At 42.5% G+C, this 23,816-nt stretch overlaps 1 protein-coding gene across 2 annotated transcripts in view; it reads right to left on the bottom strand.

The window, feature by feature from the left end:
• sgce (sarcoglycan, epsilon) overlaps positions 1 to 17,290 on the bottom strand; it is a 125,442-nt gene extending 108,152 nt beyond the window's left edge. The window contains exons 1-2 of one of the 2 annotated variants that reach the window (XM_068009915.1): positions 17,172 to 17,290; positions 13,684 to 13,788 (exon numbers count right to left, since the gene is read on the bottom strand). In XM_068009915.1, coding sequence (XP_067866016.1) covers positions 13,684 to 13,788; positions 17,172 to 17,208 — 142 coding nt within the window. In that variant the 5' untranslated portion in view covers positions 17,209 to 17,290. The remainder of the gene's footprint in view (positions 1 to 13,683; positions 13,789 to 17,171) is intronic. The other variant, XM_068009908.1, reaches the window with a different exon arrangement.
• Positions 17,291 to 23,816: the final 6,526 nt, after the last annotated feature.

The following is a 23,816-nucleotide window of genomic DNA, read 5'->3' as shown; positions in this document are numbered from 1 at the left end:
TTTAAAAGGTCACAAAACAGACCTCTGTGGAACTCCATTGGTAGGCTGATGACAATTCCTGAACTACAACCCTGTGGAATCTATTGGTAAACCAATTACATATCGATCGCAAAATATTTCCACTATTCCAGCTTGCTTTATTATCAGTGCCAGCCGCCCTAGAGGAGCTGCATGAAAAGCCTTACTGAAATCCAAGTACACCACATCCACTGGCTTACCCCAATCAAGTTCCTTTGTCAAACCCTCAAAGAAAACCAGTAAGTTTTGATTGACAAGACCTCCCCTTCATGAACCCATATTATTGTTCTTTAATAATCTTACTTCCATCAATACTTTCCATGTTCTCATCATTAATAAGGGTTACCATAACCTTACTCACAATGGACGTCAAACCTACTGGTCTGTAATTTCCTAGGTCACTTTTGTGACTTTTAAAAACTTTTGTTTTGGTCGCTGTGAGGCGACTATGGAGTGACCTCTCCATGGCGCATGCCTAGGTGGATGTATGGAGGTTGTGAGTTGCCCAAGGGTCAAAACCCCGCTCTCAGCCTTCCTAGTGGGGTCCAAATGAGTGCAGAGCGCGATGTTTGGCACCGGTATGGCTGCAGAAACTGCCAGAAACATGCCAAAGGTGACATGACCGCCTAAGGGGTTCCGCTCTGGATTTTCTGTCAGCCATCTGCGTAACAGCCCCGACAACCAATTTTATCTGTGGAAGAGTCTAGAATTGGCCTTGAGAGAGAGATAGAGAGAGAGAGAGAGCACTGAAACAGGGCCTTTGGCCCACCGAGTCTGTGCCGACAAACAACCACCCATTTATACTAATCCTACATTAATCCCATATTCCCTACTACAACCCCACCATTCTCCTACCAACTACCTACACTAGGGGCAATTTACAATGGCCAATTTACCTATCAACCTGCAAGTCTTTGGCTGTGGGAGGAAACCGGAGCACCCGGCAGAAACCTACGCCAGGCGCTGCTTCACAAACCACTGACCACCTCTAGGCGCTTACCCATTGTCTCTCAAGACAAGGAGGCCAAAGAAAGAAAAGAAAAAACTTTTAAAAACAGGAATACCAGAATGTGCCAGAGTTCCTGTAATTTCCTCCCTTATTTTCTTAAAGATTCTCCGTGCATCTTAGCTGTCTCCTGAGATTTATTTACCTTAAGGTTGTACCGCTGTTTGGCTACCATGCTGGTAGTAATGAAAAAAAGTGTTACAACTTACCTCTGCAACACCCTCTAGTTCCCTTTCCAAATGAAATAAGTTACCTGTCTCCTCCTTGGCAAAAACTTACTTAGCACTTTTGCAATCTGTGTAGCAAAACAATTTGTTTTATTATGTAATTGGGTCTGAATTCCAAAGCGCCAAACACATCACTGTGCAATTCAACAAGCAATCACTCATGTTTCAACTATTTACATCAAAGAAAGAAAATATACATTTTACCTTGGACAAGTTCTCTGCATTCCTATCCAAAGAAAGTCATACAGAATACAGTTAAAGACTAACTATTATTAATTTACTGTTCTAAATCAAAAAGAGTTATGGCAGTGTTAGAATCAACAATAGCTTATCCAGTCTCTACAACAAAATAGTGTGTTGAACTACACTGCTTAATCGGTACAGTGCTCTGGTCATGCCTCACTAGTAATATTTCCTATTTTGGTCAATGAGATGCAGGAGAATGAATCATTCAAGGCTTGGTAGTGCAGGGTAATCGTTATCCCTCCCAAAACTCTGAACCACTTCAGTTTGGCTTCTGTCCCCACCAAAATTTTGAACGATATCCTGTGGCTTTAATCGTGCTGCTTTATCCCTCCTTGTTTTCCTACGCTTTTCAGTGTTTTTTGATATAGCTGATAACATTATCGTCCTCCAATGCCTCTGCCTGTCTTTCTCTGAGATACTACCCTTGCATGGTTCCATTCCTAATCTATCGAAATACAACCAGAACATCTCCAGCAATCATTTTTCTTCCATTCCTACACTGTCACCTCTGGTGCACCCCTTCTTCTCCTGATTTATATGCTAACTTTGGTGGTATCATTCTCAATTACAGGTTACCTTCCACATGTATGCTGATGACACACAGCTTCACTGCTCCACTATTTCGCTTGACTGCTTTCATGCCATCAGTCTACATGTCTGACATCAAGTCCTGGATGAGTCACAACTTCCTACAGGGCAATATCAGGATAAGCCAAGCCATCAATTTTTCCGTATCAAAAAATGTACTCCCTTGTGACTGGTCCCATCCCCCTCCCCAGCCCATCTAACAGACTGAACTGAACCATTGACAATCTTGACGTACTGTTCAATCTTGAGATTGAACGGGAAGGCGGTGGCATAGTGGTATTGTCACTGGACTAGTAACCAAGAGACCCATGGTATTGCTCTGGGGACATGGGTTCAAATCCCACCACAGCAGAAGGTGGAATTTGAATTCAATTAATAAATCTGGAATTAAAAAGCTAGTCTAATTATGGCCATAAAACCATTGTCGATTGTTGTAAAAACACATCTGGTTCACTAATGTCCTTTAGGGAAGGAAATCTGCTGTCTTTGCCTGGTCTGGCCTACATGTGACTCCAGACCCACAGCAATGTGGTTGACTCTTACATGCCCTCTGAAATGGCCTAGCAAGCCACTCAGTTGTATCTAACCGCCAGCACTGTGGGTGTACCTACCCCACATGGACTGCAGCAGTTCAACAAGGCAGCTCACCACCACCTTCTCAAGGGCAATTAGGGATGGGCAATAAATGCTGGCCTGGCCAGCGTCGCCCACATCCCATGAATGAATAAAAAAAAAAAAATGTGCTTCAAACCACACATACAACCCATCAATAAAGGAACAGCATCATCCATCTCCACGCATACCTCAGCCCTTCCACCACTAAAACCGTTATACACATCTACGTTCATTCCAGGCTCGACTATTGCAATGCCCTCTTTCCTGGTCTTCCATTCTCATCCGACCATAAACTCCAACATCCAAAACATCCATTTCTTTTTTTGTTACAATGTGTAATATCTTGCCATTGTTCTGTCCACTTGCAAATGTTGTCAAAGTCTTTTTGTGTTTTCTTGGCTATCTTAACATACCTAACTTCCTTGCAAAGCATAGTATAATGCACAAATTTTACAAAAATGCATCTTGTTTCTAAATGCGGGTGGTTTGCGAGCATTGGGTATAGTGGGGGTCCAACAATGATCCCTGGGGCACTTCATTCAATACGTCTTCTCGGTGTAGAACCATGGGACATTTTCTTCATTAAAAGATGCTATTTAAATGCAAGTTATTAATTGTTAGGGTGGAAAATATTACAACCCTATCGCTCGAATAGCTTGTTACAAACTCCACCCACAATTGCTTTATTTTGTGACGAGAAATCGGGATTACTCCCAGTGCCACACGCAAGTGAGTACAGGAATAGAAGGATAAGATAGATGAATGCGTGGCAGGAAAGTTGGTGCAGGAGGGCTTTAGATTCTTGGGACATTGGGACCGGCTCTGGGGGAGATGGGACCTGTACAGGCCAGATGGGTTACACCAGAACAGAGCCAGGACTGAGTTCCTTGCAGGACATTTTGCTAGTACTGGTGGGGAAGGTTTAAACTAGTTTTGCAGGGGGATGGGAACCCGAGGGTAGATTCAGTTGGGACAAAAATCAGAAATTAAAATGCAAGGCAGAAAATTAGTGAATCAGTTTGGAAGGCAGAGAAAACAAAGGTTAGAAAATAAAAAAAAGTATCTACTTCAATGCAAGAGTAGCAAATAAAGCAGACAAGCTGAGGGCACAGATAGAAACAAGGCAGTATGATATCACAGCTATTACAAAAACATGGCTTAAGGAGGGACAGGAATGGCAGCTCAATTTTCTTGGTTACAGGGTTTTCAGACGCAATAGGGAAGGGGATAAAAAGAGGGGTGGCAATCTTGGTCAAAAAATAATTACAGCTCTGAGGAGGGATGACATGTTAGGAGGATCATCAAATGAGGCTATATAGATTGAGCTAAGGAACCAAAATGGGGTAGTCACACTGCTGCGAGTGTACTATAGAACCCCAAACAGTCAGAAGGAGCTAGAAGAGCAAATATATAGGAAAATCTCTGAGAAGTGCAAAAACAATAGGTCAGTAATAGTAGGGATTTTAACTACCCCACTATTAACTGGGATAGCTTTAGTGCGAAAGAAATTGAGGGAGCAGAATTCTTCAGGTGCATTCAAGAGAACTTTTTTGGTCAGTGTGTAGCAAGTACAAGAAGAGAGGGTGCAGTTTTGGACTTAGTTTTAGGAAATGAAGCTGGGCAGGTGGAAGGAGTGGCAGTGGGAGAGCATTTTGGTGGTAGTGATCATAATTCAATCAGTTTTAAACATAATTATAGAAAAGGACAAGGATAGAACAAGAGTTAGAGCTCTCAACTGGGGCAAGGCCAATTTTACTAAACTGAGGAGTGATTTAGTGAAAGTGGACTGGAAACAGCTACTTGAAGGTAAATCGGGTAAATCAGTGTCAGAGCAGTGAAGGCATTCAAGGGTTCAGAGTAAACATGTTCCCACAAAGAAAAACAGTGAGACCGCCATATCTAGAGCCCCTGGACGTCAAGGCGCTTACAGGGCAAGATAAGGCAGAAAAGGAAAGCTTATGTCCGACACGGAAAACTCAATACTACAGAAAGCCGAGAGGAGTACAGAAAGTGGAGGGGTGAAATCAAAAAGGAAATTAGGAAAGCAAAGAGAGGGCATGAAAGAATATTGGCAAACAAAATAAAGGGGAACCCAAAGATATTTTATCAACACAATAAGAGTAAGAGGATAACTAATAAAAGAGTAGGGCCCATAAAAGACCAAAAAAGTAACCTATGTGTAGGAGCGGAAGATGTTGGTATGGTTCTTAATAAATACTGTGCGTCTGTCTTTACAAAAGAGAGAGACAATGCAGATATTGTAGATAAGGAGGAGGAGGAGTGTGAAGTATTGGATGTGATAAACATTGGGAGAGGGGAACTATTAATGGGACTTGGCATCCTGGAAAGTGTATATATCACCAGGGCCGGATGAAATGTACCCCAGGCTGTTAAAAGAAGCCAGGGAGGAAGTAGTGGAAGGTCTGACAATCATTTTCCAGTCCTCACTAGATACAGGTGTGGTGCTGGAGGACTAGAAGACTGCTAACATTACTTTGTTTAAAAAGGGAGCAAGGGATAGACCGAATAATTACAGGGCAGCCAGCCTAACCTCAGTAGTGGGCAAATTATTGGAATCAATTCTGAGACACAGGATAAACTGTCACTTAGAAGGGCACAGATTAATCAAGGGTAGTCAGCATTGATTTGTTAAGGGAAGAACGTGTCTGACTAACTTGACAGAATTTTTTGAAGTAACGAGGACTGATGAGGGTAGTGCTGTTGATGTGGTCTACATAGATTTTAGCAAGGCTTTTGACAAGGTCCCACACGGCAGACTGGTTAAAAAAAAACCCATGGGATCCAGGGAAATGCAGCCATGTGGATAGAAAATTGGCTCAGCGGCAGGAAACAAAGGGTAATTGTTGATGGGTGTTTTTGCAACTGGAAGGCTGTTTCCAGTGGCGTTCCGCAGGGCTCAGTACTGGGTCCCCTGCTTTTTGTGGTATATATTAACGATTTGGACGTAAATGTAGGGGGACTGATCAAGAGGTTTGTAGACGACACAAAAACTGGCCACAAGGTTGATAGCGAAGATAGCTGTAGACTGCAGGAAGATATCAATGGACTGGTCAGGTGGGCAGAAAAGTGGCAAATTGAATTCAACTCGGAGAAGTGTGAAATGATGCATTTGGGAGGTCAAACAAGGCAAAAGAATACACAATTAATGGGAGAATACGGAGAGGTGTAGAGGAAGTGAGGGACCTTGGAGTGAATGTTCACAGATCACAGCAGGACAGGTCGATAAGGTGATTAAGAAGGCATATGGAATCCTTTCCTTTATTAGCTGAGATGTGGAATATAAGAGCAGGGAGGTTATGCTGGAACTGTATAAATCATTAGTTAGGCCACAACTTGAGCACTGTGTGCAGTTCTGGTCACCTCATTACAGAAAGAATGTAATTGCACTAGAGAGGGTACAGAGGAGATTTACAAGGATGTTGCCAGGACTGGAAAAATGCAGCTATGAGGAAAGATTGGATAGGCTGGGGTTGTCCGTCTTGGAATGGAGGAGGCTAAGGGGACATTTAATTGAGATAGAACAAAGAACAAAGAAAATTACAGCAAAGGAACAGGCCCTTCGGCCCTCCAAGCCTACGCCGATCCAAATCCTCTATCTAAACCTGTCGCCTATTTTCTAAGGGTCTGTATCTCTTTACTTCCTGCCCATTCATGTATCTGTCTAGATACATCTTAAAAGACGCTATCGTGCCCGCGTCTACCACCTCCACTGGCAAAGCGTTCCATGCACCCACCACCCTCTGCGTAAAGAAATTTCCACGCATATCCCCCCTAAACTTTTCCCCTTTCACTTTGAACTCGTGTCCCCTTGTAATTGAATCCCCCACTCTGGGGAAAAAGCTTCTTGCTATCCACTCTGTCTATACCTCTCATGATTTTGTACACCTCAATCAGGTCCCCCCTCAACCTCCGTCTTTCTAATGAAAATAATCCTAATCTACTCAACCTCTCTTCATAGCTAGCGCCCTCCATACCAGGCAACATCCTGGTGAATCTCCTCTGCACCCTCTCCAAAGCATCCACATCCTTTTGGTAATGTGGCGACCAGAACTGCACGCAGTATTCCAAATGTGGCCGAACCAAAGTCCTATACAACTGTAACATGACCTGCCAACTCTTGTACTCAGTACCCCGTCCGATGAAGGAAAGCATGCCGTATGCCTTCTTGACCACTCTATTGACCTGCGTTGCCACCTTCAGGGAACAATGGACCTGAACACCCAAATCTCTCTGTACAAAATTGTTAGGGGTCTGGATAGAGTGGAGGTGAAGGGCCTATTCACCTTCGCAGAGAGGCCAGTGACTGGAGGGGCATAGATTTAAAGTGATTGGTAGAAAGATTAGAGGAGAGAGGAGGAAAAGATTTTTCACCCAGAGGGTGGTAAGGGTCTGGAACTCACTGCCTGTAAGGACAGTAGAGGCAGAAACCCTCAACTCATTTAAAAGGTGTCTGGATATGCACCTGAACTGCCATAACCTGTAGGGCTATGGACCAAATGCTGGAAAGCAGGATTAGGTTGGGTGGCTCATTTATCGGCCAGCGCAGACACGTTGGGCCAAGTGGCCTCTTTCTGAGCCGTAAACTTTCTAAGTTTCTATAAATGCAGGGATTAAAAGACTGCAGACCCTTTTCCATTTTTGAAAGGGCTGCTTTTAAACTTTTGGCTTCGTTTTCCCTATCTTTATTTTAATTCACCTCGTACTTAGGCTGGGCAGATCAAAGGATGTACTAATGGACTCGTTCCTGTTAAAAATCGGCTATCCACAGGTCAAGATCACTCAGGATAACTGCCTATTTTTACAGCTTTGGTTTATTTCCATCAATTTGCTGGATGCCTTCTGTGACTAATGGTCATAGCATGGAATCTTTGGTTTCACTTCTTCCAACCATACCCAATGAGTTTTGTTTTTCATTAATTTTATAATATTTATGAGTTTGGTTCTTTAAATCATAAGGGTGATCCCCCCATAACATACTAACATATGATAGGATACGATAACCTTTAGTAGCACCTTGGTTTATGCAGAGGCGCTTGATATATCTCTGTTGCACTGTGATTTGTCCTGTCCCACAATTTCACAGGCCAACCACACAACTGCTGCCAATGCCTTAGGGTTGTGATATTGGTGAATGATGAGAATTTTGAAATCAAGGCATTGCCCAACCTAGAGATAATGTAAGTCAGCAAACACAGGGCTGATGGATGGACAGCACATAGTGCGAGTTAGGATACAGGCAGCAGAGTTCTGGATAAACTCAGGTTTTTGGAGGGTGGAAGATGAGAGGCCAGCCAGGTGAACATTGGAATAAAAAGCGTAATAAAGTCCAATTTCTATCGATGAATACAATTGAGAGGAAACTAAACTTATCTTGTTATACTTGCATTGATATAAAACTTTTTCAAGTTTCTCAACATGCTTCACAGCATTCCACATTCAAGAATTACTCTGAAGTGCAGTGACCGTACAGAACATTACGCTCCACATAATTTCAAGATAAAGAGTAAAGAATACAAAGAATAGATACATTCCAACAGGAAAGAAAAATTCCAAGGGGAGGACCCATCATCCGTGATTAACTAAAAAGTTAAAGATAGTATCAAACTTAAAGAAAAAGTATAGAATTGTGCAAAGATAGGTGGCAGGTCAGAGAATTGGGCATAATATAAAAAACAGCAAAGAATGACTAAAAGATTAATAAGAACGAAAAAATTAGAGTATGAAAGAAAGCTAGCTAGAAATACAAAAACAGATAGTAAGAGTTTCTATAGATATTTAAAAAAAGAAAAAAAAAAAGAGTTAACGAAGTAAGTGTTGGTCCTATAGAAAGTGAGTCTGGGGAATTAATAATGGAAAATAAGGAGATGGCAGATAAAGTGAACAGGTATTTTGCATTGGTCTTCACTATAAAGGAAATAAGTAACATCCAAGAAATAGCTGTAGATCAGGAAATGGAAGGGAGGGAGGATCTCAGGAAAATTACAATCACCAGGAAAGGGATACTGAGCAAATTGTTGGAGCTGCAGGCTGACAAGTCCCCAGGTCCTGACGGACTTCATTCTAGGGTCTTAAAAGAAGTGGCTAGTGCGATAGCTGATGTGTTGGTTTTAATTTTCCAAAATTCCCTAGATTCAGGGAAGGTTCCGTTAGATTGGAAAATAGACAATGTAACTGCTTTATTCAAAAAGGGAGAGACAGAAAGCAAGAAACTACAGGCCAGTTAGCTTAACATTTGTCGTAGGGAAAATGTTGGAAGCTATTATTAAAGACATAATAGCAGAGCACTTCAAAAAATTCAAGGTAACCAGGCAGAGTCACCATGATTTTGTGAAAGGGAAATCATGTCTAACCAATTTACTGGAGTTCTTTGAAATACTGCCTGAAAGGGTAGTCGAGGCAGAAACCCTCAAATCATTCAAAAGGAGTCTGGATATGCACCTCAAGTGCCCTAACCTGCCTGGCTACGAACCAAATGCTGGAAGGTGGGATTAGAATGGGTGGATCGTTTTTCAGCCAGCACAGACACAGTGGGCTAAGTGGCCTCTTTCGATGTTGTAAACTTTCTATGATTCTAAGTACCATGTGCTGTGGATAAAGGGGAACCGATGGATGTACTGTATTTAGATTTCCAGAAGGCATTGGATAAGGTGCCACATCAAAGGTTATTGCAGAAAATAAAAGCTCATGGTGTAGGGGGTAACATTTTGGCATGGATAAAATATTGGCTAGCTAACAAGAAACAGAGAGTAGGCATAAATGGGTCATTTTCTGGTTGGCAAGATGTAACAAGTGGTGTGACACAGGGATCTGTGCTGGGGCCTCAACCTTTTAACAATTTATGGAACCGAAGGTATGGTTGCTAAATTTGCTGATCACATAAAGATAGGTCGGAAAGTAAGTTGTGAAGAGGACAAAAGAAGCATATTATCTAAATGGTGAGAGATTGCACAGCTGAGATGCAGAGGGATCTGGGTGTCCGAGTGCATGAATGACAAAGGTTAGTATGCAGGTATAGCAAGTAATTAGGAAACCCAATAGAATGTTATTGTTTATTGCGAAGGGAATTGAATACAAATGTAGGGAGGTTATGCTACAGTTATACAGGGCACTGGTGAGACCACATCTGGAGTACTGGTCTCCTTATTTAAGGAAGGATGTAAATGTGTAGGAAGCAGTTCAGAGAAGGTTTACTAGATTAACACCTGGAATGGGGGGTTGTCTTATGAGAAAAGGTTGGATGGGATAGGCTTGTATCTGCTGGAGTTTAGAAGAGTAAACGGTGACTTGATTGAATGGTCTTGACAAGATGGATGTGGAAAGGATGTTTCCCTTTGAACTAGGGCTCACTGTTTAAAAACAAGGGGTCACCCATTTAAGACAGATGAGAAATTTTTTCTCTCAGATGGTCGTGAGTCTTTGAAATTCTCTTCCTCAAAAGGCAGTGGAAGCAGTCTTTGAACATCAGAGGTAGATAGATTCTTGATTAGCAAAGGGGTGAAAGGTTATCGGGGGTAGGCGGGAATGCGGAGTTGTAGTTACAGTCAGATCAGCCATGATCTTGTTGAATGGAGGAGCAGGCTCGAGGGGCCAAGTGGCCTACTCCTGCTCCTAATTTGTAGGTTCGTATGATACAAGGACACACAACTAGTTAACGGTAAGGTAGAAATACTACCCAACAGTTGCTGACTGTGGTATTTTAACAAGGATTTACATAACAGGATTTGAGCACCCCTATTGACATTAGGCCATTAGGATAATCTTCAGGGTTAGCAATATTTAACAAGGTTAGGTCGGGTGCACAAGTTGTCAAAGCTGCCAACTGATCCAACCCTGTTCAGCCGCTGCAATGAGAATAACCATCCTTCAGTTTGTCCTAGTAACCTCTCAGTATTATGACTTATTGAACTGTGTTGCTAGAGCCTAGGCAGGAAGTTGAGTTGTTTAGTTTACAACATTAAATAACTGCAATCTATCTCTGTATATGTAATTTTTGAGGATCACATTTTAAACATAATACTTCAAGGAGTTAGCTTTTGTTTCAAATGCAAAACAATCCTGAAAAAGTATATATGTTGCTACCATTCTGCAGAGACTCCCGTCGTTATAAGCAATGTATCTGCTAATTTATCAACTGTACCAAGGGAAAATCCAGCAGTAGCAAAGAAAAGAATGCAGGAATAGGATAATAACATCCCATCTGTCATCCAGATCTGATTTGACAATTCTTTACCTTTTTCTTCTCGCCAAAATCCACTCTCTGTTGCATCAGGGATCAATGCAAGTAAAAACGATAGCCTCCATTTTGTGAGCCCCAAGCTAATCCACAGCACACTGAGGTGACAGTGCTTAATTTTGCAAGAACACATCTAACTAATTAGCATAAATACAGCTTTGGCATTGTACTGCGTGTTAGCCTAACAGGAGGTATTCAAAAACTGGCCAATAGCTCAAATTTAAAGATATTTATAACATCTATATATTTCTAATGCCTGGAAGGAAAAGGAGAGGAAGGGATATGGAAATAGGGTGGGTAAGTGTAAGCCTATTTGGCTGATGTAACCCTTTTTGCTTACACGGAAGGTCAATACCAGCATGGACGTGTTTGGGTCAATGGTCTGTTTCCATGTTATAGCATCTATATCTGGCTACTTAAAAGTAGGTGGCTGCATTTGAAGCCAAAATATTGTTTCAGTTCTTTAAAGCTTCCAAGTTAATTTTAAATACATGGCAGCCTTTCTCTCATGTCCCCTGGACATCAGCAGACTGCTATCATACCTCAACAAAATACACAGCAGAAAATGCCCATTTTCAACATTACAGCCAAGAAGGGCAGAAGCAGCTTTAAGGGGCTATACCTGAGCGTGCGTGCACACACACACAGTTCTATTCAGGAAATTGTGCTTTTCACAAGACCACTCAGCCTCTAAGCTTGTACAGGAGAATTCAAATTGCGTTGCATAAATAAGGACAGAAGACCCAACTGTAAAATATGTTGATGTTAATGCACTAGCGCCACCTTCCATTGCAGAAATTCAGCCGGAGAGTAACTTGCCAACCAAAATTCAAGTAGTAGTACTCATCTCCAAGAAAGCTACTCTCACAGTCTAGATCACCCACACACAGTAGTGACCATTTTAAATGGGTGAGCAGTGCTGCTGGCATGGAAATAGCATACGAACATACGAATTAGGAGCAGAAATTGGCCATTCGGCCCCTCGAGCCTGCTCCGCCATTCAAGATCATGGCTGATCTGTTCGCGTTTCGAAATCTACGCTCTCATCTACCCCCAATAACCTTTGATTACCTTGCCTAACAAGAATCTATCTACCTCCTCCTTAAGAATATTGTATGACCCCACCTCCACCATCTTCTGAGGCAGAGAGTTCCAAAGTCGCACAACCCTGTGAGAGAAAAAATTTCTCCTCATCTCTGTCCTAAAAGGGCGACCCCTAATTTTAAAACAGCAAGAAAACAGGAAGATCCAAAGAGGGGGGCCTACCTAAATAAAATTTGGAGCTTTAATGACAGCAACAGCCAAGGCTCAAAGTGCAGTCATGACAAGATGCAGCCAATGTGAAGCAGGCTCACTAACCTACGCCCCCAATTTTGCAACCCATACTCCCAGCCAGTGAGGCCCCAGACTACCAATGAAACCTCACAGTCAGCCCTTACATAATTTTACAAAATCTCTCGATTTTCACAGATATTTATTTAGAATCATTGTACAGTGCAGAAGGAGACAGTTTGCCCCATCATGGCCTGCGGCAGCTCTTCAAAGAAGCTATCCAATTATTCCCTCTCCTGCTCTTTCCCTATAGCCTTGCATACAATAGCTGAAGGCTGCCCCTAGAGTTTCCTAATGTTGGTTGCTATAATTTTGTTTGGTATTATTTAAACCCAGTGAATCATTATGTGAAACATAGGGTGTTTTTACCCCCATTTTTTGATCCTTTACAAAATGTAAACAGTAAAACACATTTGAGGCAAAAAGTGTCATTTAAAAGAATAGCTCACAGACTGCTGAAAACAACCTGCAAAATCTGATACAAGCCACAGGTTGTAAGAGGTGCCTCTAAGTATTTTTAAGTTACATTTCTATCACACCTTTATCATCCTCAGGATGTTCCAAAGTATTTTATAGCCAATTAATTACTTTTGAAGTGCAATCACTATTTCAATACAGGGAAATACAGCAACTAATTTGCACATAGCAAAGTCTCACAAAAAAAGTCTCTCAGTCTCATGAGAAAACTGCACAGTTAATCTGGTTTTGATGATGTTGCTTAATAACTCCTCTGCGCTTATCCGAATAGAGCCATGAGATCTTTTATATCCATCTGAGCAAATAGACAGGGTGTCAGTTTAATATCTCACCCTCAGACAGCACTTCCAGCAATGCACCACTCACTTTACTGCACTGGAGTGTCAGCAAGTCTCTGGAGTGGAGAGTGAACCACAGTCTTCTTCCTCAGAGGAGGTCAGACTGAGCCAAGCTTGTACTGCATTTATCAGTGAAGGTTAAATTCAAGAATCTGTAGTATTTTTACTCCTACCCATTTAAAACTGTATTCCTGCCTAAACAATTCCCCTTTGGAGTGAAGATTATTTTAATCTGAGGAGCTCATGTTGGAGATGTACACAGCGTAATATACTGGAATGCAATACCAATTAAATTTCAGCAGATGTACACCCTAATAAATGTGTTTAATATATTAAACAACAAATATAAATGCTTGTAAGGTGCAAGCGGCAACTGGAATTCAATTGGGTTAAACTGGTAAGCATGGTTAGAGGAATCCAAGTTATCAAAATGGCAGCATGTAACACTTATGAAAATAGTTAGAGAATCAAGGAAGACAAATTAAACACAAATATTAAAACAAAACTGAAATATACAAAATATTTAGTCCAGCTCTGACAAACCTCCCACCAAGTACATTTTGGGTTTATTACCGGACTCACCCTCCATCATCTCAGCAGTCCTACTCCAGCTAATGCGATAACTGTTGATTCCACTACTGTCCCATTTTTTGAATTCAATGCCATCTGCACAGCATACGAAATAGACTTTTCAAAACAAAACAATATTAAAATGTTGTATAGAGTACTTTTTGCTAAAGTATCAATGAATAGTTTTATTCATAAAAAGAAATTCAGTGGAATGCACATCGTGCAAATGTTAGATATTTTCCCCCAGCGAAAATGAATGGGCAACAATTCCAGTCCCGCGTGTTCACTGTGACTCTCCCCTGATAGATCACATGAATTTTATTGGGTTTTCAGGCTTAACAGCATTGAAATTATTCACTGACAATAACAAATTTCAGGCACCCTGAAAAAAAAACTTCATTTGTTCCAAATGGATGCCTGGTACAAATTGTGACACCTTTGTCTCTATTTTATCTTCAAAAAAATAGGCATGAACATAAAACATGAATTATATTTTATCTACAGCCCAAAAATCTCCAATTGCCATCGAATCCAGTGCATGTGGTTCCAGAAACTGTGCTCCTGTTCTGCTGCCTTAACCATGATACAGTAGGAATCGCATCCCATTAGTGAAACCTGATTCAAGCTTCTAGGATTAGGCAATTTCTACAATGCCAGCAGACATCTGCATCAGTATCATCCCGTCTTGGGCACCCACTAGGTTGAGGGAGGAGGAGCGTTTAGGGAAATATGGCATTGGATAACTGCCCATCTGCAAAGTCTAGCAGAAGAGAATAAAAAGTTTTACAATAGCAGTCCGTCATCTGGAAGGCCAATGACATCTGATTATCCCAGGCCATAAACACCAAGAGATCACAACCTGAAAAATTCTTATGGGCCTCATTTTCAACTCTTCGCTATACAGCTATAATTTTACCAGCATTGAGAGAAGAGGTGGGAAGTCTGGCAGATTATACTGTATCACTCGTACCACCTGCTTTTCATATGTCAGGTTACGAACAGACAGACACAACTATTGCTCTTCCTACCCCAATACTAGATCCCCACAGATGTTCATTTGAGGTAGAGACCAAGTATCATCATTTCCTGTCCCTACCTGTCCATCCCAATCTCTTCGTAATTTGGGAGCCAATTATTTTATAACTGACAATAGCAAACAAAAAGCAAAAGCTATTTTCCTGTCAACAACGGGGGAGGCATTGGGGTAGTGGTAATGTCACTGGACTAGTAACTGCTCTGGGGACATGCATTCAAATCCCACCATGGCAGATGATGACATTTGAATTCAATTAATCTGGGAATTTAAAAACTAGTCTAATGCTGACCATTGTTGATTGTTGTAAAAACCCATCTGGTTCACTTATGCCCTTTCGGGAAGGAAATCTGCTGTCTTTACCTGGTCTGGCCTACACGTGACTCCAGATCGACAGCAATGTGGTTGACTCCTCAAAAAATGCCCTCTGAAATGGCCGAGCACACTGCTCAGTTCAAGGGCAATTAGGGATGGGCAATAAATGCTGGCCTAACCAGTGACGTCCATATCCCACAAAAAAAAATTAAAAACCTAAAACCAGTGTTCTAATCTCTCCACCTCCAACAATTTTAATAATTCTTTTTCTCTGCTTTCCTATTGTATGCAGGTGCATCCCATCCTGCTGACGAGCTCCTCCCCAAGCTAAAGGTATGTATCATTCATTTTTACTGAATTGTTCTGCAAGAAATGTAATTCTGATTTCAACAAATTCCCTGCTTACCAATTGCTAAATGACTTTGAACATGTTTTTCCTGCACTGATAACAGGCAAATCTTTACTGAACCAGTTACATACCCATTTTCACATGCCAAGCATTCTGTGCCATGCCCATTGAATGCAGCATTCTAAAGCCAAGTATGCAAGTTTACTATAGTTAGCACTGTCCTTTCTTCGAGAAATTACAGAAGCTGCCCAACTCTGATTACAAATGAAGATTAAGGGTACCAGTGTACAAGCCGTCCATTTTTTACTTTAAGGATTAGCAAAAGTACAAATTACTCATAAACTGAGAGGACACAGTTTGACATTTTAAAATCTATATATCTTATTAGCTTCTGGACAATGAGAAAGTTGCCACATAAACTCAACTCAGTCCTCTTTTCATAACACAATATTAATTTCATATGCACAACTCGACAGGAAAGGACATTAAGAATTTGTAACTGTTCATCCTATTTTAAAACTGCACTAATTCATTCAGTTGTTCTGCCCTTAAGTGAAAGATTACTAGATCAGAAGTATTCCTTAAGTACTGTAAATAGTTACCTTATTAAAGAATTCACAGCAGATACCGCTGCATACAAATATAAATTTACTGAATCATTCACATATCACAAATCTGTGATTTAAATACTACATTCAGCAGTAACAACAACTTGTATCTGTATAGCACTTTTAACCTTGCAAAACATCCCAAGGAACTTCACAGGAGTGTTTTCAAACAAAATTTGACACAGAGCCAATGATCAAAAGCTTGGTTAAAGAGGTAGGTTTTAAGGAGCACCTTAAAAGGAGGAAAGAGATGGAAAGGTGTATGGAGGTAATTCCAGCATTTAGGGACTTTGTAGCTGATGGCACGGCAAGCAATGATGGGGTGATTAAAATCAGAGATACTTAAGAGGTCAGAATTGGAGAAGCACTGATGTCCAGAAGGGTTGTGGGGCTGGAGGAGATTACAGAGATAGCAAGGGGTGAAACCATGATGGGATCTGAAGACAAGAATGAGAATTGTAAAAATCATGAAGTTGCTTAACTAGGAGCCGGTGCAGGTCAGTCAGCATGGGGTGATGGGTGAAGAAGACTTGGTACAAGTTAAGACATAGGCAGCAGAATTTTGATTGACCTCATGTTTACAGAGGGAACAATCAAGTCCAGGGGTAACAAAGGGACAAATGAGTGCTTCAGCAGCAGTTGGGCTAAGGCAGGAGCAAAGTCTGGTAATATTAGAGGTGAAAATAGGTGGGCTTGGTGATGGTGTGAATATGTGATGCATAACCCACATTTTTGTTTATACTGTTTATATTTATTTTTTAAAGGAGTTAATGAACTGGGGGGACGGTACTCGGATTGTGCTGAGGGGCGGAAAACTTGCATTTGAATGGTTACTTTTTATAGTATCTACCAGAAAGAAAGCACAATTTTAGCGAGTAAAAATCGTTTATATTTGCTTTAAAAGTCAAGTGAGTGGAAAAAGGAGCAGTAAGAGACGAAACCGAGATCCATTTCCGTGCGGTCGCTCTGGGACTGCTGGAGTCAGGTTCTGTTGCGATGCGGGAGTGTAACGGTGACTGAGGAAACGGCCCAACACCACACCCACAGCAGCAATTTATAAATAGTTTCTATAGCGGGAGGCCAGGCTGTGCCCCAACACACGTAAACAAGGCGCTGTCAGCATCTCTCTGTAGTATGGAGAAATGCTTTCGGGGTTTGTGAAATTGCTGCAACAGAGACTCGGCGTTAAACTCACCAGATAGCAGAGAGATGCAGACGGCAGTGGTCCCCATGGTGTGCGGACACGATCTGGATCCCGATCTCCAACCTGAATCTCAGCAATGGAACAATCCCCGGGAATGGAATGTGGTCCGGAGCATCGCCCGCTCGGCATTATGGGAACAACATAACCATTGGTCCTGGGAGGGAGCGGGAAGGAGGGCGAGAGAGGAAAAGAAGGAATTGCAGAGCATGCGAAGTGGGGGGAGAATGCAGAGATAGAATGGCTACAGACTGCAATGGAGATGCTGCACCAGAGAGAAAGGAGTGGTGCTGAGAAAGGAGAGTGAAAGAGGGTCTACAGAGAATGAGAGGCTGGGAAGAGGGGCTGCAGGGAATGTGGAAAGGGATTGTAGAATGAAAATGGGGAGAACAGCTGCAAAGAATGACAGTGTGGGGAGAGAGGCTGCAGAGATTCAGAATTTAGGAAAGGGGGCTGCAGAGAATGCTGATGTTGGTATTTGCCCATCAATGTAAGTCAGGCAGATTTAGCAGGATCCAACATTATCCAAATAGTCATTATTTATTTCTGCATCAGAACAGTTCAGTGAATGTCAGTAGACTATTCGAGCATTGGAGCCATCACAGCCAAGCTTAACATTATCCTCAGTGGCAGTTTTTACCTGCTCAGTGTGGGAAATTCGGGTTAATTTTAGTACCTCACTACTGCACAATGTGGGATCATAAATTTATGATTAACATCCTGAATGTAATTATGAATACCTTAATACAGATATTTTAATAAAAATCATAGAAATATTCACAGAGACAATCTATCTTATTTAGTTTGATGCCTGTCCATTTAAATCCAGTCATAATAAAGAATCAGTTTAAATTTAAAAAACAAACTGCATTTCAGATTCCTGTACCAACTTATCCCTGAAAGTTTTGTTGGAGAGACAAATAACAAAGTTCAACAATGATATGAAATTTGGTTGGCTTGTAAATGACTTTGCTTTATAAATTTGTGTGATCAGATATTCAAGATGCAGAAATTCCAGTAACATTCTTCTGGGATATAAAGTGGGGCACTAATTAAATGAAGAGGATACATAAGATATGAAAAGAGTAATAAACCTTGGGTTATCCTTATCAAAGAGAAATAAAGAACTTGCATGAACTCCAGCTCCTCGAGAACCGCGTTAGGGAACTGGAACTGGATGAACTTCGGATCATTCGGGAGGCGGAGGGGGTTATTGAGAGGAGTTATAGGGAGGTAGTCACACCTCAGGTAAAAGAAGTAGGTAGATGGGTTACCATCAGGGGAAGGAGAGGGAACCAGCAGGCAGTGCAGGGATCCCCTGTGGCCGTTTCCCTCAACAACAGGTATACCGTTTTGGATACTGTTGCGGGGGACGACTTACCAGGGGTAAGCAATGGGGTACAGGTCTCTGGCACAGAGTCTGTCCCTGTTGCTCAGAAGGGAAGGGGGAAGAGGAGCAGAGCATTAGTCATTGGGGACTCCATAGTTAGGGGAACAGATAGGAGGTTCTGTGGGAACGAGAGAGACTCACGGTTGGTGTGTTGCCTCCCAGGTGCCAGGGTTCGTGATGTCTCGGATCGTGTTTTTGGGATCCTTAAGGGGGAGGGGGAGCAGTCCCAAGTCGTGGTCCACATAGGCACCAACGACATAGGTAGGAAGAGAGATGGGGATTTAAGGCAGAAATTCAGGGAGCTAGGGTGGAAGCTTAGAGCGAGAACAAACAGAGTTGTTATCTCTGGGTTGTTGCCCGTGCCACGTGCTAGCGAAGCGAGGAATAGGGAGAGAGAGGAGTTGAACACGTGGCTGCAGGGATGGTGCAGGAGGGAGGGTTTTGGTTTCCTGGATAATTGGGGCTCTTTCTGGGGTAGGTGGGATCTCTACAAACAGGATGGTCGTCTCCTGAACCAGAGGGGTACCAATATCCTGGGGGGGAGATTTGCTAGTGCTCTTTGGGGGGGTTTAAACTAATTCAGCAGGGGAATGGGAACCTAAATTGTAGTTCCAGTGTACAGGATGTTGAGAGTAGTGAGGTCAGGGATAAGGTTACAAGGACGCAAGAGGGCACTGGCAAGCAAGAACTTGGTTTAAAATGTGTCTACTTCAACGCCAGGAGCATCCGGAATAAGGTGGGTGAGCTTGCAGCATGGGTTAGTACCTGGGATCTCGATGTTGTGGCCATTTCGGAGACATGGGTAGAGCAGGGGCAGGAATGGATGTTGCAGGTTCTGGGATTTAGATGTTTCACTAAGAACAGAGAAGATGGTAAAAGAGGGGGGGGGTGTGGCATTGTTAATCAAGGAGAGTATTACAGCGGCAGAAAGGACGTTTGAGGACTCGTCTACTGAGGTAGTATGGGCCGAGGTTAGAAACAGGAGAGGAGAGGTCACCCTGTTGGGAGTTTTCTATAGACCTCCGAATAGTTCCAGAGATGTAGAGGAAAGGATAGCGAAGATGATTCTCGACAGGAGCGAGAGTAACAGGGTAGTTGTTATGGGGGACTTTAACTTTCCAAATATTGACTGGAAATACTATAGTTCGAGTACTTTAGATGGGTCAGTTTTTGTCCAGTGTGTGCAGGAGGGTTTTCTGACACAGTATGTAGACAGGCCAACCAGGGGCGATGCCACATTGGATTTGGTACTGGGTAATGAACCCAGCCAGGTGTTAGATTTAGATGTAGGTGAGCACTTTGGTGATAGTGATCACAATTCGATTAGGTTTACCTTAGCGATGGGCAGGGACAGGTATATACAGCAGGGCAAGAATTATAGCTGGGGGAAAGGAAAGTATGATGCGATTAGGCAAGATTTAGGATGCGTAGGATGGGGAAGGAAACTGCAGGGGATGGGCACAATCGAAATGTGGAGCTTATTCAAGGAGCAGCTACTGCGTGTCCTTGATAAGTATGTACCTGTCAGGCAGGGAGGAAGTTGTCGAGCGAGGGAGCCGTGGTTTACTAAAGAAGTTGAAGCGCTTGTCAAGAGGAAGAAGGCGGCTTATGTTAGGATGAGACATGAAGGCTCAGTTAGGGCGCTTGAGAGCTACAAGCTAGCCAGGAAGGATCTAAAGGGAGAGCTAAGAAGAGCAAGGAGAGGACACGAGAAGTCATTGGCGGATAGGATCAAGGAAAACCCTAAGGCTTTCTATAGGTATATCAGGAATAAAAGAATGACTAGAGTTAGATTAGGGCCAATCAAGGATAGTAGTGGGAAGTTGTGTGTGGAATCAGAGGAGATAGGGGAAGCGTTAAATGAATATTTTTCGTCAGTATTTACAGTAGAGAAAGAAAATGTTGTCGAGGAGAATACTGAGATTCAGACTACTAGGCTAGATGGGATTGAGGTTCACAAGGAGGAGGTGTTAGCAATTTTGGAAAGTGTGAAAATAGATAAGTCCCCTGGGCCAGATGGGATTTATCCTAGGATTCTCTGGGAAGCCAGGGAGGAGATTGCAGAGCCTTTGTCCTTGATCTTTATGTCGTCATTGTCGACAGGAATAGTGCCGGAAGACTGGAGGATAGCAAATGTCGTCCCCTTGTTCAAGAAGGGGAGTAGAGACAGCCCTGGTAATTATAGACCTGTGAGCCTTACTTCGGTTGTGGGTAAAATGTTGGAAAAGGTTATAAGAGATAGGATTTATAATCATCTTGAAAAGAATAAGTTCATTAGCGATAGTCTTCACGGTTTTGTGAAGGGTAGGTGGTGCCTCACAAACCTTATTGAGTTTTTCGAGAAGGTGACCAAACAGGTGGATGAGGGTAAAGCAGTGGATGTGGTGTATATGGATTTCAGTAAGGCGTTTGATAAGGTTCCCCACGGTAGGCTATTGCAGAAAATACAGAAGTATGGGGTTGAAGGTGATTTAGAGCTTTGGATCAGAAATTGGCTAGCTGAAAGAAGACAGAGGGTGGTGGTTGATGGCAAATGTTCATCCTGGAGTTTAGTTACGAGTGGTGTACCGCAAGGATCTGTTTTGGGGCCACTGCTGTTTGTCATTTTTATAAATGACCTGGATGAGGGTGTAGAAGGGTGGGTTAGTAAATTTGCAGATGACACGAAGGTCGGTGGAGTTGTGGATAGTGCCGAAGGATGTTGTAGGGTACAGAGGGACATAGATAGGCTGCAGAGCTGGGCTGAGAGATGGCAAATGGAGTTTAATGCGGAAAAGTGTGAGGTGATTCACTTTGGAAGGAGTAACAGGAATGCAGAGTACTGGGCTAATGGGAAAATTCTTGGTAGTGTAGATGAACAGAGAGATCTTGGTGTCCAGGTACATAAATCCCTGAAAGTTGCTACCCAGGTTAATAGGGCTGTTAAGAAGGCATATGGTGTGTTAGCTTTTATTAGTAGGGGGATCGAGTTTCGGAGCCACGAGGTCATGCTGCAGCTGTACAAAACTCTGGTGAGGCTGCACCTGGAGTATTGAGTGCAGTTCTGGTCACCGCATTATAGGAAGGATGTGGAAGCTTTGGAAAGGGTGCAGAGGAGATTTACTAGGATGTTGCCTGGTATGGAGGGAAGGTCTTACGAGGAAAGGCTGAGGGACTTGAGGTTGTTTTTGTTGGAGAGAAGGAGGAGGAGAGGTGACTTAATAGAGACATATAAGATAATCAGAGGGTTAGATAGGGTGGATAGTGAGAGTCTTTTTCCTCGGATGGTGATGGCAAACACGAGGGGACACAGCTTTAAGTTGAGGGGTGATAGATATAGGACAGATGTTAGAGGTAGTTTCTTTACTCAGAGAGTAGTAGGGGCGTGGAACGCCCTGCCTGCAACAGTAGTAGACTCGCCAACTTTAAGGGCATTTAAGTGGTCATTGGATAGACATATGGATGAAAATGGAATAGTGTAGGTCAGATGGTTTCACAGGTCGGCGCAACATCGAGGGCCGAAGGGCCTGTACTCCGCTGTAATGTTCTAATGTATATCGCACTCTTCACAACTTCAGGATATCCCAAAGTATTTTCCAGCCAATTAAATAATTTTGAAGTGTTGTCTCTGTAGGAAATGGAGCAGATGATGTGCATACAGCAAGAGCCCACAATCAGCAATATGATAATTGCCAGATAATCTGTCTTAATGATATTGGTTGAGGGATAAATATTGGTCAGGACCCCTGTGAAATGGTGCCATGGAATTTTTTGTGTCCACCTGAGGGGAGACAAGGCCTTGATTTAACATCTCATCTGAAAAACAGCACCTCTAACGGGACAGCACTCCCTCAATGCTGCACTGGGAGAGTCAACTTGGATTGTGTGCACAAGTCTCTGGAGTGAGACTTAAACCTACAGCCTTTTGATACAGAGGCAAGGGTTCTACTGTTAATTGTATAGTAGTTGTGGTTAATTGTAGGCAGGTGGTGGGCATTAACTAGGGATTAACTGCAAATTAACTGTCACTAAAGGGCCTCCTCCCACCTCCACTAGTATTTTACCAGCGGGCTGGGATGTGGGGGCCCTCCTGATCGGACACAGCAATTGCCTGAAGGCTCAGAAAATATCATTATACATTACCTGGACTCCTACTTTACAGGTTGAAATACTTGCTGCAAGTTTATCCAGTGAGCAGCTGAGATGCAAAGACCAGGTAGGTCCTGAGTGATTAATTATTACAAAATATACAGTATTTGTATTTTAAAAAATGATCACTATCAGGACTTTAATCTACACACATACAGTACTATAATGTATAATGATATTTTCTGAGTCTTCGGGCAATTGCTGTGTTTATTTTAAGCAATACAAATACTGGTACAGTGTGACACAACCTGTCTGGGCACAACTCCATGGGTTTCAGTTTAACTTGTGACCAAACAATCATGGACTTCGTGGCTCCAATTTCATCTTTTTAAACAACCTTTCAAGTCCAATTACAGTTTTTGTTGCTTATCTGCACAAACAGAAAAAGTGAAAAACGGATTTGAAATCGGAAGGTAGGTAAAGTGAACATTCCGGTGGTCGGGTCGGGCTCGTGTCAGGTTGGTGCAGGAAAAAATGGAAGGACTCAGGCCGGGTCAGGCTCGGGTCCAATGTGGTTCTGTTGGGTTCGGGTCGGGTTTCTTTTTCCTGACCTGAGCAGGCCTTTATTCCAGACACCTACCACCCTCTGGGTGGAAATGTTTTTCCTCATGTCCTCTCTAATCCTTCTACAAATCACCTTAAATCTGTGCCCCCTGGTAATTGACCTCTCCACTAGGGGAAACAGGTCCTTCCTGTCTACTTTATCTAGGCCCCTCATAATTTTGTACACCTCAATTACGTCACCCCTCAGCCTCCTCTGTTCCAAGGAAAACAGCCCTAGCCAATCCAATCTTTCCTCATAGCTGCAACTCTCAAGCCCTGGCAACATTCTTGTAAATCTCCTCTGTACTCTCTCCAGAGCAATTATATCCACTTTCAAGGATGTCAGACCCTCTAGTGCATCCTCTCTTATTATGCTTATTGTATCTAATATTTCACTCTCTTCCTCCTTAACTACAATGTCTGCATCAACCCTCTCCTTCGTGAAGACAGAGACAAAAAACTCATTAAGGATCCTGTCCACATCTACTGCATCCACGCACAAGTTCCCTTCAACATCTCTGATAGGTCCTACCCTTTCCTTAGTTAACCTCTTGCCCTTAATGTACTGATAAAACATC

Source organism: Heterodontus francisci, chromosome 2 (assembly GCF_036365525.1).
Source record: "Heterodontus francisci isolate sHetFra1 chromosome 2, sHetFra1.hap1, whole genome shotgun sequence".
In the NCBI taxonomy this organism is placed as follows: Eukaryota; Metazoa; Chordata; class Chondrichthyes; order Heterodontiformes; family Heterodontidae; genus Heterodontus; species Heterodontus francisci.
The sequence above is the reverse complement of the archived record's forward strand: the minus strand, read 5'-3'. Positions and strand labels throughout refer to the sequence as shown.